The following is a 16,949-nucleotide window of genomic DNA, read 5'->3' as shown; positions in this document are numbered from 1 at the left end:
AAACTTCAAATAACTTTACTGTTGTCTCCATAGCAACTCAGCGTTTATATGCGGAAGAGCTTAGTTGTCAATGTGAGTGTAAGCAAGCGTCTGAGTAGTTAATGAATGTGTCTGATATTGATAACAAGGTGTAATTAACAACCATATTTGATTCCAAGAAGGTGAAACGACCATGTCTTCTCAAGATGTTATAAAGAGCACCGCAAGGAAACTGTATGTATATCACGCTTTTCGCTTATTTATGACAATATCGAAGTAAAGATGAAGTTAACTGGGTCTGACTCTCAGTCTGAGTCACATGATATAGGCTAATATACTTTGTTTTGCTTAGTATGCTATACATAGAGTACGCTTGTAAGTGCAAAGGCTGAGCGTCATGAACAGTATTATATTTAGAGACAAAGTAACAGGTACAAAACAACAGACCTATGAAGTAAATATGGGAACAGCCGTGGAACGTGTGCTTAGATGTGGTCTAGTACTAGGTTTCCATTTTCTTACTGCATGTACGTTGGCCTAACTAGCCTATGTCTATATTATGTCAGACAGTTCTTATAGGCCAAGGCTATACTTTCTTATCTAGGCCTAGCGTAGTATGTGGCCATGTATTTACAATTGTTATAGCTGCACTAAAGATATTTCATGTTAGTATAGATGTCATCTATTATTGATTGTACTACATACTATAACATTGATATGTGATAATACACATCAAATGATCAAGTTGAACTCAATTTTAATTAAACTTTAGTTGCAGTTTGATAAACAAAATCTGCAGAATCATCTTTTGCATCTTTTTGATATATAAGTACATTACAACTGTGCATGCTTCATTCTTTTCATGCAGTAAATATTACATGGAAGTGAAAAGACTTGAAGATGCTTTTGATTTGTCTGGACCTGACAAACCACAAAGGCATTATCCAGCATTGAAACCGGTGAGAACAAAAAGCCTTTTCAGATAGTACATTTGTAAAGTGTACATTTGATTGATTTTCATATAATCTTTCTCATGTTGTTATTGTCAGAATTGTTTTGTTTTTTCAAAATTATTGCAAAAATTATTTAAATAGCATTTATTTACTTTCAAACTTTTAATTTATGTAATTGCAATTCTCTCTAAAGGTCAAAAGAAACTTGTCATTGCTAGCAAATTTAAATGTGAAGTTTTGTGTCTTTCCAAAATTGTTATTCAGTGAATTGCTCATATTAATAATCAAGGGCAAAAAGAAATTAAATTTGTCTTACTCAGATCAAAATGTTAACGTAAATGTTTGAATATATTTAACCAGTTATAACATACATTTAAAAGAACAAGTGCTTATGTGGATGATGTACAATTTTGAAGATTGTATTGTTTGTACCTAAGTGAACTTGAAGTAAACAGGTGTGATATCAAAGATGCACATTTAATTAGCAAAATTTTGTTATTCTCTTTATTTTTCACTTTATTATTTTGACATTGATTTTGATATAATTTCAACATTTGCAACAGGGGGTGTAAAACACATGAAATCCCAATCACTTTGAGTATATTTTTCATCTCTGATGTAAAAGAATTTTTTTATTGTACTTTGTAACATCTGACACACCGCATTTGTTTGCTTCAAGTTTACTTTTGTTACAAATCATATTTATACATAACTAATGAGAATATCTCAAAAAAGAAGTTCAGAAGGAATAAAATGTAGAAACTGAATTAAATTTAAGTTCAAGTGTATATGAACTGTTCTTTTACATTATTACTTTCAGCGACCAACATTACTCTATGATGGGCTTCATGACAGAGCTTTAAAGCATTACTTTCGAAGTCCAGAAGTCAAGAAGCATTTAGCTCAGATGAATCCAAAGACAAGTTATATTGAAAGGGAAGATAAAGTCAGGTTAGATTCGATGAAACCGCTTCACGTTCAAAAAAATTACTCCCCCTCGCCGCCCCCCCAAGAAAAAAAAATAAAGAACATAAATTTGGACACTATTTAAGAAATTTGCAGTTTCAATGATGTGAAATTAGGTTCTGATATGAGTGGAGGTGAAAATAATTTGAAAGCATATTTATTAGATTGCAGGTTTAAACTAGATAGAGTTATTTGCATATATACACTTGGGCATAAAGATCAATTAAGAAATGCTTCTGTCATTGAAATCCATGGGTTTTTACCGAGCCTGTCTTCCTAACTAACAATTGACTAAATTGCTAAATTCATGACCGTTGAGATGTCTCTTGGGATGTGCCAATAATATCAATGGTTGAATTGAAGGGAGGGGGGGGGGGGGGGAGGAGAGGAGAGGGGCTCAGATATTGAAGAAAAAATGTTAATTATAAAGAGAGACTCAGTCATATGTGGTTCCATTCTCACAATGCCATAATGTAATTGAAGGCGTAAACCTCCGCACCTTTGGTGCTCTTACTTTTTCTTCTTCTCAATCTTTTTCCCTGATGAGTCAGTTCAATAAGTTAAAGTGCTTTTCTTGTAATTTCTCCCTTCACAGACGTGATGTTGATAAGTACATGTCCAAATCCCAATTTACAGTGAGTATATGAGCTTTTCTTATTATTCTGTTCAGAGAGAAATGACAAATATAATGACATTTTCAAATTTGGTTTTCTGTCATATTACTATAAAATTTGTTTCTACTAGATGGGATATGATAATCTCATATTTCAATTAGTTTCAGCAGAAAAAGCTCAGCTGCAAACTTTCATAATTTTGTAGAGATTTTTTTTTATTCAACTGAGGTAGGTAAAATAAAAATGCAACTGAAATTAACACTTTTAACCATGGCCTTGAAACTCAGGTTATATACTGGTTTAATGCCAATGGATTTTGCCAGTAGAAAAGAAATTCACTGGCAATTTCCTGCTAGTAGACATTAAGAAGTTAACCACATAGTTAGTTCAAAACAAAAAACATCAGTCATAGAATTAGCATGAAATTTGTAACAGTTCTGTATTACTGCATATTATCAGCAAATATTGTTTAGCTCAAAGGCCTGAACAGTAAGTGTGTGTTGTCATTCAGGGAACTTCAAATGAGAAATTGAAAAATGGAACTACCATCATATATACAAATTTTGATCCCATTCAATTTAATTTTACCTCTGTAAAGAAGACACAATCGGTAAATGTTATAAAACTGCTTTAACTTTTCGCTTCTTTTTATCTATTCTTTCAGGGCCAATCGTCACATCTTGTAAGACCAAGGGCTAGTTCACCCAAGAAGAGGTACGACTTTGCTTTTATCGAATTGGATATATTAGGTTATAAATAATACATTTCTTCACACTGTTAGCAAATTTTTATTTGCTTTTTCAATATGATCATCTTTATATAAGTACTGTAAACACACACACACAAATATATGTTTAGTTAATTGATCAAGAAAATCTGTAAATTCTGATAACAAATATCACAACCTGTAGCATAGGTCTAAAACACTTTCACATCTGGTTTGCCTGGCCATGGATTCTTTTGTATAGATAAAAGATGAGCTGCCAACAAGTCATTTAACTGGCTCTTCATCAACTGGTTGCACCATTTTGGTTGCACGAAGAAATAATCAGAAAAAAAATAGAAAAGTGAAACATTTTGAATGCAATTAGCACTTGCATTATTTTGAATGCAAGTAACACTTGCATGGACATTACATCCAGTACCTAAGTGAAAAAAAAACTACTACAACAACAACAGAGGGATTGTGCAGATTTAAAGTTAAAAGAGTTACATTTAATGGTTACAGTCTTGTACTGTACCAAGGCCTCCTCACACAAGTTGACAACACTTTGCTAATAATATTCAACCAGCTGTTATAATATTATTTCTTTTCATGTAATTCTTTTCCCCATTTCCTCTGTAGGAGATCTAACTTTAAAGGAGGTCCATTCTTGCTGAGATCTAAACATGGTCCATACTTGACTAAGGGAGAAGCTCAAAGGCTGATAAATACTGCCACTAAAATGCTAGTTGCTAGTGTAAGTTCCTTTTTATTTGTGCAAAAGTTTATTTCAAAACATATTTTGTTATCCTTAAATTTCATACACAAAGATATGCATTATAAGTTAATACTTTATTCTATTTATCACTCAGAGCTGCATGGTAACCAAGCAATTCTCTAAAGCTAACAATGTATGGTCACAGCCCTTTCTCCTAAATATTGAAGTATGCTTAAAAGAATTACAAAATATAACCAAAAAAAAATGGACAGAAGAAAGCAGCCTAATTCAGCCATTAATATATGGATCTTGCTCTAGCTGTGGTGATTTCAGCAAACTAGAAGGCGAGCTCGTCAACTTGAGATTACATATGCCAGAATATTTAAAATAAACAGACCTTTTTTCCCCTTTTCTTATTTTTGCTTTTGATAGGGGTAATTGATGAATGTGTTCCAATTATATATCTTACAATGTACAAAGATACATGAATTCAAGTAATTTACTGACTGAAGTTTCTTTTTCTCTTTCAGGAGACAATACCTCTTGAAAACCAAGTTGTCGAATCCAAGAAATCTTCCAATGTAAGTTTTTATTGTCATAAAGATAAATTGTACATTGTAATACAAAAATATTTTTTTGGCATCATAAATATGTTCATTATGTGTATTTTGAACCTTAAAAAAAATTGACTTTGTTACATTTGCTTGTTTTTTATTCTCCAGGTGTATAGAGTTCGACAAAATGGAGACAGAGAGATGCTTCCATTTATTGGCGGTGCTGCTAATTCCTCAATGAAACACCGTCCAGAGAGACCTAAGTCTACGTATGGCATTCGTCCAACCAGACCAAAGAGTGGACGTCCCAAGTCTGCCATGACCGGACCGAAGGCAACCGAAGCCCATCCCAGTACCAAGCGATACGGATATGATTCTTTGGGGAGAAGAGTTCGTCTTCATAAACAGGTTATCATCATATTATCTTGAATCATGTTTCCAATTTAAAGTATGACGATGATTTTCCGAGTTTAAGTTTAAAACATAACTCATAAACATAATTGCTTGGTGTTTCTATTTGCACATAGATCTATGTACTCTTACTTGTAGCACTTCCTGTTTTCGTGCCAAAGTTGCTGCATTCCAAATGCATTGATAACAGAGATATAATAAGTCTATAATAATAATAACAATAATTAGTCTGATATAGCGCAGAATCCAACAAAAGTTGCTCAATGCGCTTTACAGATGATGACAAAAGAAAACATCAGTCGCTCAATCCCAAAGAATAGATACAAAATAATGTGAATGAAAGGGTGGCAGGTTGAATGGGTGAGTCATTCTATAAAAGATTGAATCACAACTTGCATTTTGTCTGTTTTTTCTAGGCTAAACCAAATTAAACTAAAGTAACAAATGGCATGTAACTCTTTGTAAATGGATAGTGTGCATGCAGTGTGGAATGGGAGGGGAGAGAAGAAGGTGGCTATTTTCCAGACCACCCAAAACGTCAGCCTGATAATCCTGCTCACTCTGTTAAAATTAGAAGGATACCGTGAATATTAAGCTTCTATCAGCCGCTGCTGTGTAATTATAACTTATGTTATCGTTAACGTGATGTTGTATCGTTATTTACTATTACGTACAGCCACAGAGACATTACGAGGCCTCCGAGTCAGAAGTTGAGCCAGACGATGTATCGGAGGTGTCGGACAGAAGTATGAACATGCTGGTTCCTGTGGCCACTTCAACCCAAAACCCAGAGTGGTTGAAGTAAGTACAACACATCATGTGTGTAACGTAACTAAAGAAATTTATGTCGTGGAATGTTATGGGATCAAAGCATTAATTCCAGGTAGTGTCGTAGTCACCAACGAGGAATCCAAACATTGAGCTCAGTAGACCAAAGTGTGGAGCTACATAAGCTCATTTTGCACAGAACATAGCCTATATATTTCTTGTAGTCACAGTGCACTAATACAGTGGAAAATAGTTCCTGTTGAGTTAATTGACCCGCACATTATATGTGAATGCACTTATCACATTTCACATGTTACATGTAAACTAATTCACATTATAAACTTGCATAGTTATTTCTGTTTCAGAGTTTTAGGTGTCTATTCAGTTTTTCTCCTCTTTGTTTCTTTTGTTTTGAGGGGGGGTTGAGATAGCGGGAACTGGAAGGGGAAAAGGTGTGGCTCTAGTTAGTTGGTTCTGCAAGGTTTTTATGCTGACAGTACTGTTTGTTCTGTTTTTGTATTGTTGGTGGATCTGAGTAGAGTCTATTTATATCTGTCATTTTGCAGCATCAAGATGTCTAGGGTCAGTCTTAACGACGATGGGCCAGCAGAGGAAGAAGTTTATGACGAGGAGGAAGAAGAAGAAGAAGAATCGGTCAAAGCAGCAGACGAAGAAGATCCTGACCTCTACTCCATCGATAACACCACTCAGACTGTCAAAGAGGCAGAGATGCAGACAGTCGAGAACATTAACTCCAAAGACACCCAGACCAGACGGGCTAACACCGTCGAGTGTCTGACAGATCCTTATCAAGCGGATATGTCCATGCAGACCGACCCCCCGCCGATATCCATGTCGACCCAGACGATACCCCCGCCACCTAGCGTCGAGACACAGACCCACTCCCCTCCCCCTAGTGTGGAGGTGCAGACCATGGAGATGAATCCAAGTGTGGAGGTACAGACTTTACCTCCGCCCCCGGCAGTGAGTACTCAGACCTCCACGGAGCACCCTGCTATGAGTACCCAGACCATGCCAGAATCGGGTACTCAGACAGTGAACGTCATGAGTACCCAGACGGAGCCCAAAGCTCCCGAGATGGGTACTCAGATGACGCCCAGTGCCTCAGAGGAAGAACCGGAAGACGACACCTTTGAGCACCTCCAGCACGGACCGAAGATCAAATCTGGCCGAAGAACCGTGTACGAGATGGCCATCCACACTGGGAGCAGACTCGGAGCGAGCACCACGGCCGACATCTTCGTCATCCTCTTCGGTGAGAAGGGGAACACCGGCAAGATTAAACTGAAACAGTCGAAAGAGGGAGACAGAATGAAATTCCAGAAAGGACAGGTTTGTACTTTTGTACATTTTGCGAAGGATGATAGCGGTTTCTTTGTGATTATGAGAAAACTACTTGGGTATGGATAGCTAAATTCATATTATGATATCTTTAGTGTACATTCCAACAGATGGTGGATGGTCCTTGCCTTGAAACCAAGCCCACAATCATTCCATCCATCCACCAGGTTAAAAATCATTGTCGAAGAGCTACAATTACATACTTAAGAGACAGTTTTGTCCCTTCCACTTCCCTCCCCATCAACTAGTACTAAATCTGGACAGGAACCTTCTCTTGGTAGCAATGTATTCTTTTCTTTTTTCGTGAATGTATCATTGACAAGTGTATCGTGAAATGCAATAGAGACGTGATAGTTTAGATAAAACACTTGCAATTATTTCCGAATATCTTTTCGTATTATGAACTTGTCATTGAATTTGTTGTTGTTGCTGTTTTAAGTTTTCCATTTGCTTTTTAAGCTATTTTTTTTTACATTTTGATTTACAGATTGATGTTTTCAGAGTGGAATCTTTCTTTGTTGGAAGATTGGAATGTGTCTGTATCGGTCATGAAAGAAAGGAGCTTGGTAAGCAGTTCTTAATTAAGAATCCTTTAAAACAATGGTTTACTTCCTTCTTCACTCCCCACCAACCAATATGCTAGAAAGTTAATTAATGGTCGTCAAAGTTCAAACTTCAGCTGTGATATTTAACTGTAATGTATTAAAGTTTGGGAATAATTCAGAGTATGATGGAATCTGCCAAATATGATTAAAACCTATGGTCTTAAAGAAAATTGCAATGGTTAACTTACTATTGCTTTGTTAAGTTCTTTTTTATAAATTTTTCACTATAAACTTGAAACAGCAAACATGCATTTCTGAATACACACAAAAGAGAAGATTTCTAGGAGGAAATCTAAACCGTCACTTCAGTTTTGGTCTCTCTTGGGTGTTGGGAAAGGAGGAGGGAATGCCCAGCATCAGATCACAACCAAAAGATTGTTATACCCTGAAGCATTTATTGGTATCTATATCAGTTGTCTTTGGATTAACTTTGTAAAATAATGCCTTCTATAACTTTGTAAAGATGCTCATTCTTGTTTCTCCCTACTCTCAGGTTGCGGATGGTTCTGTGACAAGGTGCTGATCCGTGAATTTGACAACAATGTGACCTACGAGTTTGTATGCTCTCGTTGGTTCTCGGCGCAGGATGACGATGGAAGAACGGAAAGAACTCTGCCAGTCACAAATGTCATCATGGGTGAGAAGGACACCTCTTATCAGTTTTGAATGATTCTCTAACATATATAACTTTATGATTGGTTTAAATTTCCCAGAGAGCAACTGTTCATGTGTGTGCAAACACAAGATACCGACAACACAAATAATCGAGCGCAAACTGTGTTAATTGGAAAGTTTGTTGTATTAGTATCACTCAAAGATTTTTTAATGCCAAAACAACAAAGTCAACTAAAACGGAAATATTCAATTCTTAGTCTGTACCGTTGAAACTTAAACAGAAGGTTTTACAAGTCCTAACCTTAAGGACAAGTTAAAACTTACACAATTAAACCTATATCTGGGGATTCTTTTCATCTCTCTTCTATATCTTAACTATTTCCCCTGAATTTGCTGGAAGTTAAGAAAAATAGTGATTTGAATTTTTCAAAAGGTTTGTTTGTACATGTGACAATGTGATGACTTCACTGGACTGCATTACCATTCACTTCATGAGACATAAATAATGAATACTTTACTCTTATTTAAGATTGCATTGCTTAATACTTCCTTGATATTGATGCTCTTTTTCAGAGGTCTCATCCAGCTCTGAGAGTGAGGATGATGATAAACGGTATACGAGTACTAGTGCCGTCTCTGACACCGATAGACACCTCAGTGAAGCCACAGGCATCGATAACGGCCAGAGCAGTGACTACCTGTCAGCCAGGAGTGATGGGGGTAGTAGTAGTAGGTGAGTCATGTAACTGTCTGTTTATCTCTTCAGTATGAAATATTCAGTCTCCAAGATGTATGCAAGTAACTTGCCATAGTAGGTGCAACCAATGGCAGACAAGCGGGGCATCGGGGGGGGGCTACAGCCCCCCTGCTCATTGACAATAAGGTGACCCAGGAAAATGTGGGGCCTAATATGGTATTGTCTCCAGTTAACCGTGATGTCTTTCCCTAAGACAAAGAGAATGGTCCTTTGAACTTGCATGAATTAGTCATAACAAATTTTAACTCAAAATATAAAATTTGCTTTAATGTCTCTTTTATAAAAAAAATTTATGATGTTTTTAAAAAAAATTTCCATGTAAAAGATTCTTGTGCTGTAACTGACCATTTTGAGAAGGGTACATATAATTTATCCTCTATCCTTTTCAAATTTCTGCTCTATCTTGTTTAAAATTCTAGAGCTAGCAAAAGGCGATCAAAGAAGAGCAGGAAAGGGCATACCACGACAGGATCGGATTCAGAGAGCGGTGAATCGGACAGGAGAGGCAGAAGCCGCAAGAAGAGGGGGGATGATTCCAGCAGCAGCAGTAGTGGAACCAGTGACAGCGAGAGTGACAGTTCAAGCGATGATGAACCAGCGAGAAGGGGCAAGGGAAGACGATCTCACTCTGTGAATAATAACAACAACATCAGAGAACTTTCTGATGATGGTATCGCTGAAAGAGAAAATTACATGATTGGATTCAAGGTGAGGCGAAATATGACTGCTGTTTCTCCTTGTATGGAAATCTAATTTGCATATTTGCATTTGTAATGAATACAAACTTAGTCCTGGCGCTATATCTGTACTGCACGACATTTTTAGCAGTGTTTATTCTCACTGAAGAATTGAGCTCATTTGTTTGTATAAATTTTTTGGCCCTACCATCATTTTTTTTAAGAAGTCATTGATCTTGGCTACTTGATGGGGTGCATGAAAGAGCATTAAATTGAGAAAACATGAAGTGGACCCTCTGTCCTTATATACCGAACCACAATTTATCAGTGTGCAAAATGTTCTTCAATGAAAGGACACTTTTAAATTACAAAAATTGAAAATGTTCTACCAAAATGGCAATATAAATTTATTAAAAGGGTAAACTTTGCACCCCGCCCTCCCTCCCCTCCTGGTTGTGGCGCAGCCATTGTTTTCTTTTAACCTTTCAGTACAATTAATTATTAATTTTTTATTTCTATGGCCGACAGGCCGGACTTAAGGCAAGAGAAGATGAGATAAGGAGACAGGAGGATGAGAGGAGGGAGGAGGAGGAATACATGAAGGAGGAAGAGGAGAGATTGATGCTACAAGGACCATCCATCCACGAATGCTGTCAAACTGGAGACTTAACCAGGGTTAAGAAGCTCATTAACTATTCTCATGATGTCATAGGGTAAGCATGTACAAATCACATGTTGGTAGATAAATTAACAATTTAGATGGATTTGAAAGAATTATTGGTGGCAGGGAGATTGGGAGGAGGGCTGGAAAAAGGCCTTATGTGTTCACTGATAATCACCAAAGTTTCCTTCTTTCAATCACATCACAGAGTCTTGGAGGGTGCACCAATTACCTTAAATTTGACTCCATTCACGCGATAGCTCTCAGAGTGAAATTATACCTAAAAACAGAAAGTGTGTTTATTATTTTTTCCTGTTACACAATACACCAAGATTATTCCTAAGAAAAGTTTTTTCCCATTTATGTTAACTCTGGTTTTAACTATATTTAAGGGTTAGAAATTTAACAATGATTTCGTAGGAGGTTTGTGGCATTTGTGCAGGCTTTTGTGGGAAACGATCACAGCTCTCATCTTTCTGGGCGTCTTTATGAAATATGGAGAAATTTTTCATATGTCACTATGGGGATTTTTTGTGCTAACCATAAATGTAATTTTGATTTTTAATTACAGAACAACTGATGAACGAGGGCGGACTCCACTGCACGTGGCTTCTTCCCATGGTAGACTAGATCTGGTGAAGTGGCTCGTTATGAACGATGCCTCTGTTAACGAATTGACCCAGACGGGATACTCTTGCATGCATCTCTCATCGATGAACGGACACGTTCAAGTGATGAAGATTCTGGTTGCACTGGGGGTGGACGTAGATTGCCTCACAGTGGATGAACAAACACCACTTCATCTGGCAGCCATGAAGTAAGTAAAAATAGATTTCAGAATTGACAGAGAAAGGTTGATTATAAGGTATTTAATGTAATGTCATTTTGTTTTCTTAAATTTAAAACTCACTTTTTTCTTTTTTTTTAGGAATTTCACTGTAAACCTATAATATTTTTTAAATTATTCCTTCGTAAATATATATATATATATTTTTTTATTAAAATTTAAGCTGCGCTAATTTTATTCTTCATATTCATATTTTAAGGGTTTTGTCATTTTGTTGTCATGGTAAAGCGCTCTTGAACATGTTTAAGCATGAAAAAAGCGCTATATAAATTTGGTAAATAATAATAATAATAATAATGATATATACACTCAACACTATATGGTGACTTAAAATATTGATTTGCAACCAGATACAATTTAAAAATCAACTTTATTTAGATAATCTGATTTCTTTATTAGTGAATATGTTCCAATGCATATACCTTTCCCAATTCGATACCTTTCCAAAGTCCATATGCAACAAAAGTCTTAATTAATTTTCACCATATTTTGTGGCAATATCTTGACTTCTATTCAATCATTAACCATATGGGGTCTTGTGTCGTCTGCTTAATAGAAAATTTAGAGTCATTAAAATTCAGGTGTTGTGCCTGTGCCAGGCTCATGCCTAGAACTTTGTCCTATCAAGGAGTGTTTTACTATTTGATGACACCCTTCCTTTGAAACATATTAATATTTGTTAATATAATTAACACAATTCTCAACCAGAAAGATAAAATAATACTTCTCATCTACTACAAGCAGCATGTGAAGGTAATTTTGCGGAAGTTAGAGCGTCTGACATTTTGATCCTAGTGGGATCTTCTTGGCAGAACCGGGAACGCAAGTTAAATAGACAGGATGGCACATCCACGTTCAATCAAAACATTCAACAGAGATACAAAATACTGGTAGTGTTGTATCATAACTTAAACACAAATTACTGATTTTGATGTTTTTAGTAACATTGGTGTTGTTACTCTGTATTTTTCTTTCAAGTGGACATATTGATTGTTGCAAGTGGCTGGTCGCAAATAACGCCACCCTTGATGCCAAGGATGTGATGGGGCGCCCTCCTTTAGAGCTCGCAGATGAATACCAACATCAAGATTGTGCAGAATTTTTAAGATCGTGCCAGAGTGAATTAAATCGATCGGAGAGCTCGCTGAGCCAAATCAGATCCAGGTAAAGAGTGATGCTTTAATTATCTAGTTTCCTCTTTTCTTGGTGTAAGCTGAAACAATTTCCCAAAGTTCAAACAGCAACGAACAACATTTTTTTTAGTGTGTGAAAAGGGTTACGAGATGTGATATAGGCTTACATATTTAATGTGAAGAAAGGAAAACAACTTGTTGCAACCTGGAAGCGGGCTTAGTTGAGAAGTCGGTCCACCTGCTCTTCGTGGGAAAACATTGATTTGAAGAGTACCTACATGGAAATTGTAGATTTGAGATGTGAAGTTAAAAAAGCTTAGTCTACAATCTGACAATTTGCCTTCTGGTGCTCAAATACGGAGTAACATTATGGACAAATCTCCTCCGGCAACATTTTTCCACTGCCTCTTATTTCCACTTTTGTCAGAACTACCCAAAAATTGGGAATTTTTGTTTTTAAAATTATTGTTAACCCACCAGATGCTCGTGTAAGATCAGTTCATTCATGCAATGAAGTTTGGTTAGATGTACCTTCCAGGATAAAATTTAATGAAACTAAATTAAGCATTAATCTTGATAACATTGTTCATAACAATGTTCTTTCTTTGTTTGACAGGTCACCTAGTAGGGAGAGAGAGGTGAGAGCAGGTACTGCATCAGGTAGAGAAGAGGAAGAAATAAAAACCAAACAGGACTCTAAGGAGCGAGATAAAAGTAGTCCTTCAGATACAACTATAGATAAAAAGGAAAAACAAGCTGTGTTGGTAAGTGTTCTTCTCACCAAACACGATGATGAAATCAGCTGATAAGAAGTAGCCGCCAGAGGTTTTAGTTATGCTAGGCCTAGGAACGACGACTGTGAAAGTGTTGTTGTCTGTAGCAAAGATCTACTTGATTGTTGTCACAAATAGCAATCAGACGCTCTTAAATTCATAAACATTTGCTGGTCAATAAGCCAATGAAGCATTCTGTGCTCCTGGGGGCTTCAGTTCTCTTCTTTAAGTTACTTGTTTTTGGAGCAACTTTGTTTAATATGGTTTGCAATTCACTGATGATGAGTTCAATGCCTTCAATTTCCCAAGTATTAAAGAAAGTAATAAGATACTGTACCAATGATGAGTCCAGTGATGAGTTACAATTGAACTGTTAGACTGGTTAGGTGTAACAAGCAAGATTCATATCATTACATCGTTATTATAATGACTTATATGATGTTTAGTACTATCAACATTATAATTTATTCAGCCAACTTAAATTCGGCCAACTCCTTTAATGTTCTGTTCCTTTCCTTGACACTGTATGTAAACCTTTGACCTCAACAGAAAAGACAGCAGTCCTTCCATCAACAACAGAAAATCATGAATGAAACAGGAATGAGCTTCTTGGACAGTATTCGAAACAGCTTTGAGAATGAAGAGAGTAACGATGAACAGCTTCAGGCCTAATTAACGATGAACAGCTTCAGGCCTAATTAATCATTGGCGCTCCATCTCAGGCATTTGATCTCCCATGAGCAGGTGGCCTTCCATGCATGGTTTTAATTTTCTATCCAAAGTTTCAGCAGTGAGAATTTTAAGAGTTTTTACAGTTTTTTTATATTCGATCTTGTTTGATACAGTTTAAGGACACTTAAATTGGTGGTACTGTGTGAACGAACTTTATTATTATTATGTACCTAAATAGTGAAATCCTTGCAGAGAATATTTTGAGGTAAATTTTAATATTTTTCTGAATGATAATAGCCAGTGATTTTTATTCTTTCTCTCTGAATCCCTTTTTTTATCAGTAATATCTTTCATACAGGGTCAATCTATGTGCTATTTCAAAGAAACCAAGGAAACCTTGCCAAGTATTGCAGTGCGGTATTGCAGTGCAAACTGTTAATGTGTTTTGGAAATAATCATTCGAGGCTGTGTGGTACATCCTGTAATATTATGTAGTGGGGGTGGTTGTGAGGTGTAGGAGTTTTTTTTTTCTTGGGGGGGGGGGATTCTGGTTGTGAAGTGTAGGGGTTATTTGGGAGGGGGGATTCTGGCACTAATTGCTTGTGCATGTTTGCAAAATAAACAGATGCAAATTATATGATATATAACAGAATTATGAACATTTTGGTAAAAATGAAGATTGTGTATATTTCCTGATAACTTCTTATAAAATATTTTCACAGTTATACTCTTCACATACTTTGAATACCCACTATAAAATGTTTATATCTATTTTTTTTTCAACTGAAATGTCTACCATTGTTCAGGTACCTCAAAATTGTTGGCTCAGAGAATTTTAATATTCTAAATTAAAAATCATAAACTTGTACATAAACAGTCTTTCACAAATCATCAGGCATTAAGAAATAAAACTATTTTTGTCAGATATCAATATAATCATTGTTGTTAGATGGAATTTTTAGCCCAGATAAACTTCATTTCTTGAAGAAATAAAACACACTGCTTCTTCCATGATGTTTTCATGGCAAATATCTATAAAAATCGTTAATTATGTACTGTTATAATCTTTGTTTAAGTCTTCTTCTTGAAAAGTGATACATTTGGAATGTTATCTTCTCTTCGGTGATGATAGGAGGAAGGTTGCGTACCGATTTCAGCAGTGTGTGGTATTAAAAGGTGCATTTAGTTCCGTGCTATATTAGTAGCACATGATTAATTAATATTATTCATATAATCTAATTAATAATTAACATTAATAGGTGTGGGTGCTTATGTTAATACTATGATGAAAGGCATTTTGCAGTCTTCCTTTGAAGAAGTAATTTTTTTAATTTTTCTAAATAATCAGCGCTTCTAGCATTGATAGGTAGACTTTGGGAGTTCTTTCAAATTCTTTTCGTTTTAAAATCATGTAAAATAATTTTTTTAAATTTGTCATCTCTGTTCTATTTGCCATATTATAAAGTTGATTTTTGTTGTTGAAATGAATGACTTTCTTCAAAAAGTACTTTACTAAACTATATTATCTTTCAGTATTATATCCAGACATCAGGAGGGTAAACTAAGACCTTCCACCATCTTAATGAGGAAATACTTTATCTAAGGTTGATCAGTATATGAATTGTTAACATTTGACACTGGGTAACCATGTTTTGATATTCCCAGGATATTGGGGGCTATACTGACACAGATGCATAGGATGGTATTTCTGACATGACTATGGAAGAGTAGGGGGGGTGGGGTGCATTGCTTTTGGTTGCAAGAGAAAACACCCCCCCCCCTTATCACTACATCCCTGTGATGTATAGAAATGTGAAGTACTTGATTTCTAACTTCCAATGCCATGGAATTTGTTTCTGTGTTGTTTGTGTAACATGTTATATAACACACAACATTGGTATCATCAGTGCTCTTCTCAAGTGAGACAATTTGGAAACAAACCAATCTTTTATACTTCGTAAACAAATATGAACAGTGTACTGTAAATGCCTTGAAAAAAATGCTCTTTAACTTTTCATGTACTTTACAAAATGTCTGTCATAGTGTCAAAGAGGATACATTTCTGCTTGACGTTTTTATTGTATATATTTTCAATGTTTGATCCTTAAAGCTGAGGAGATCCCTGATGCCTACTTTGGAACACTTCCTTTCCTTTTTAAAGTATCATTTTGGGGAGGACATTGGGGGGGGGGGGAAGAGTATGCTCCTTGACGTCTTTCTAATTCGAAAGCATTCTTACAGATTTATTTTCCTGAGAAATGTGGATAATTAAGGAACAAATTGATCATTTAAATTCTCTTGTGTTCAACTTCAAACAATAACAAATAATTACTACAATTACTAAGTGGTATGAGTAATTTTGTAATGAAAATTTTAAGCTTTGTTCAAATTTTTGTAGCTATTACTTTCTGTTCCTAAATTTTTTTTACCTTTGCTATGTCTTAATGTCAACTGTTGTAATTTTAATTCTTCCAGCTGCCATGACTTTATCCATCATTCTGTTTCCTTTGGTACTATTTGCTGTGATACCTAGCACTGTTCATAAATGAATGTTAAAATTAACCAAGCTGTTCTAATATTTAATCAACTCTTTTTTATTTTCCCTCGAGAAATAACAACTATTTTGCAGTGATTATGTAACACCTTGAATTCACTGTTTGTGTGATCATTTTTTACTTATTATATTGATGTGACATGTAAACTAATTGTAAAATCATAATCAGGTTAGAAATAAATTATATTTGAAATTTTTTATTCAATGTCAGTTTCTGATTTTCTTTGTTTAGATGATGACTTTAGCCACAAAGACCGTCCTATAATATTAAAGTGTGACTGTCCCATAATATTAAAGTGACTGCACAACTTACTCTATTTTACAGACCGGTCAGATGAGTCAGTTCCTTAGATGTAACACAAACTATTCCCGAGGGTTTGGGGGGGGGGGTACAAGACATTTTTATGGCCTCAAGTAACATGGTTACAATTCATTGTAAGTTTGTCAGTCACAAATAATATTTAATGTCACATCGGATGAAACTTAACATTAAGTCTTGCACTGAAGAGCCTGCGTCATCACTACTTTAGCTCCGAGAGTTAGAACATTTGTACAAAAAAAAAAAATGATTATCTTAGATATCTTAAAATATTAGATAAAATATAATATCACAAAAGCCAGATTATC

At 35.6% G+C, this 16,949-nt stretch overlaps 1 protein-coding gene across 1 annotated transcript; it reads left to right on the top strand.

The window, feature by feature from the left end:
- Positions 1-53: 53 nt before the first annotated feature.
- Positions 54-16,520, top strand: LOC139959922 (uncharacterized). The gene is made up of 19 exons (XM_071957857.1): positions 54-213; positions 848-938; positions 1,753-1,883; positions 2,494-2,533; positions 3,177-3,226; positions 3,858-3,972; positions 4,464-4,514; positions 4,656-4,895; positions 5,575-5,699; positions 6,233-7,019; positions 7,516-7,594; positions 8,127-8,270; positions 8,822-8,981; positions 9,425-9,713; positions 10,211-10,395; positions 10,915-11,160; positions 12,169-12,354; positions 12,940-13,087; positions 13,646-16,520. The coding sequence occupies exons 1-19, from the start codon at positions 173-175 to the stop codon at positions 13,766-13,768; spliced, it is 3,231 nt and encodes a 1,076-aa protein (XP_071813958.1). The 5' UTR covers positions 54-172; the 3' UTR covers positions 13,769-16,520.
- Positions 16,521-16,949: the final 429 nt, after the last annotated feature.

Source organism: Apostichopus japonicus, chromosome 19 (genome assembly GCF_037975245.1).
Source record: "Apostichopus japonicus isolate 1M-3 chromosome 19, ASM3797524v1, whole genome shotgun sequence".
NCBI lineage: Eukaryota > Metazoa > Echinodermata > Holothuroidea > Aspidochirotida > Stichopodidae > Apostichopus > Apostichopus japonicus.
Note: the sequence above shows the minus strand (reverse complement) of the source record. Positions and strands in the feature narration are given on the sequence as shown.

What these genes read in the sequence shown, in the direction of transcription:
- LOC139959922 (XM_071957857.1), top strand. Translation starts at nt 173, where the DNA reads ATGTCTTCTCAAGATGTTATAAAGAGCACCGCAAGGAAACT. An exon ending in TCATGAAAGAAAGGAGCTTG is followed by an intron (nt 7,595 to 8,126) that starts GTAAGCAGTTCT and finishes CCCTACTCTCAG; the next exon opens with GTTGCGGATGGTTCTGTGAC. An exon ending in TATTCTCATGATGTCATAGG is followed by an intron (nt 10,396 to 10,914) that starts GTAAGCATGTAC and finishes TTTTAATTACAG; the next exon opens with AACAACTGATGAACGAGGGC.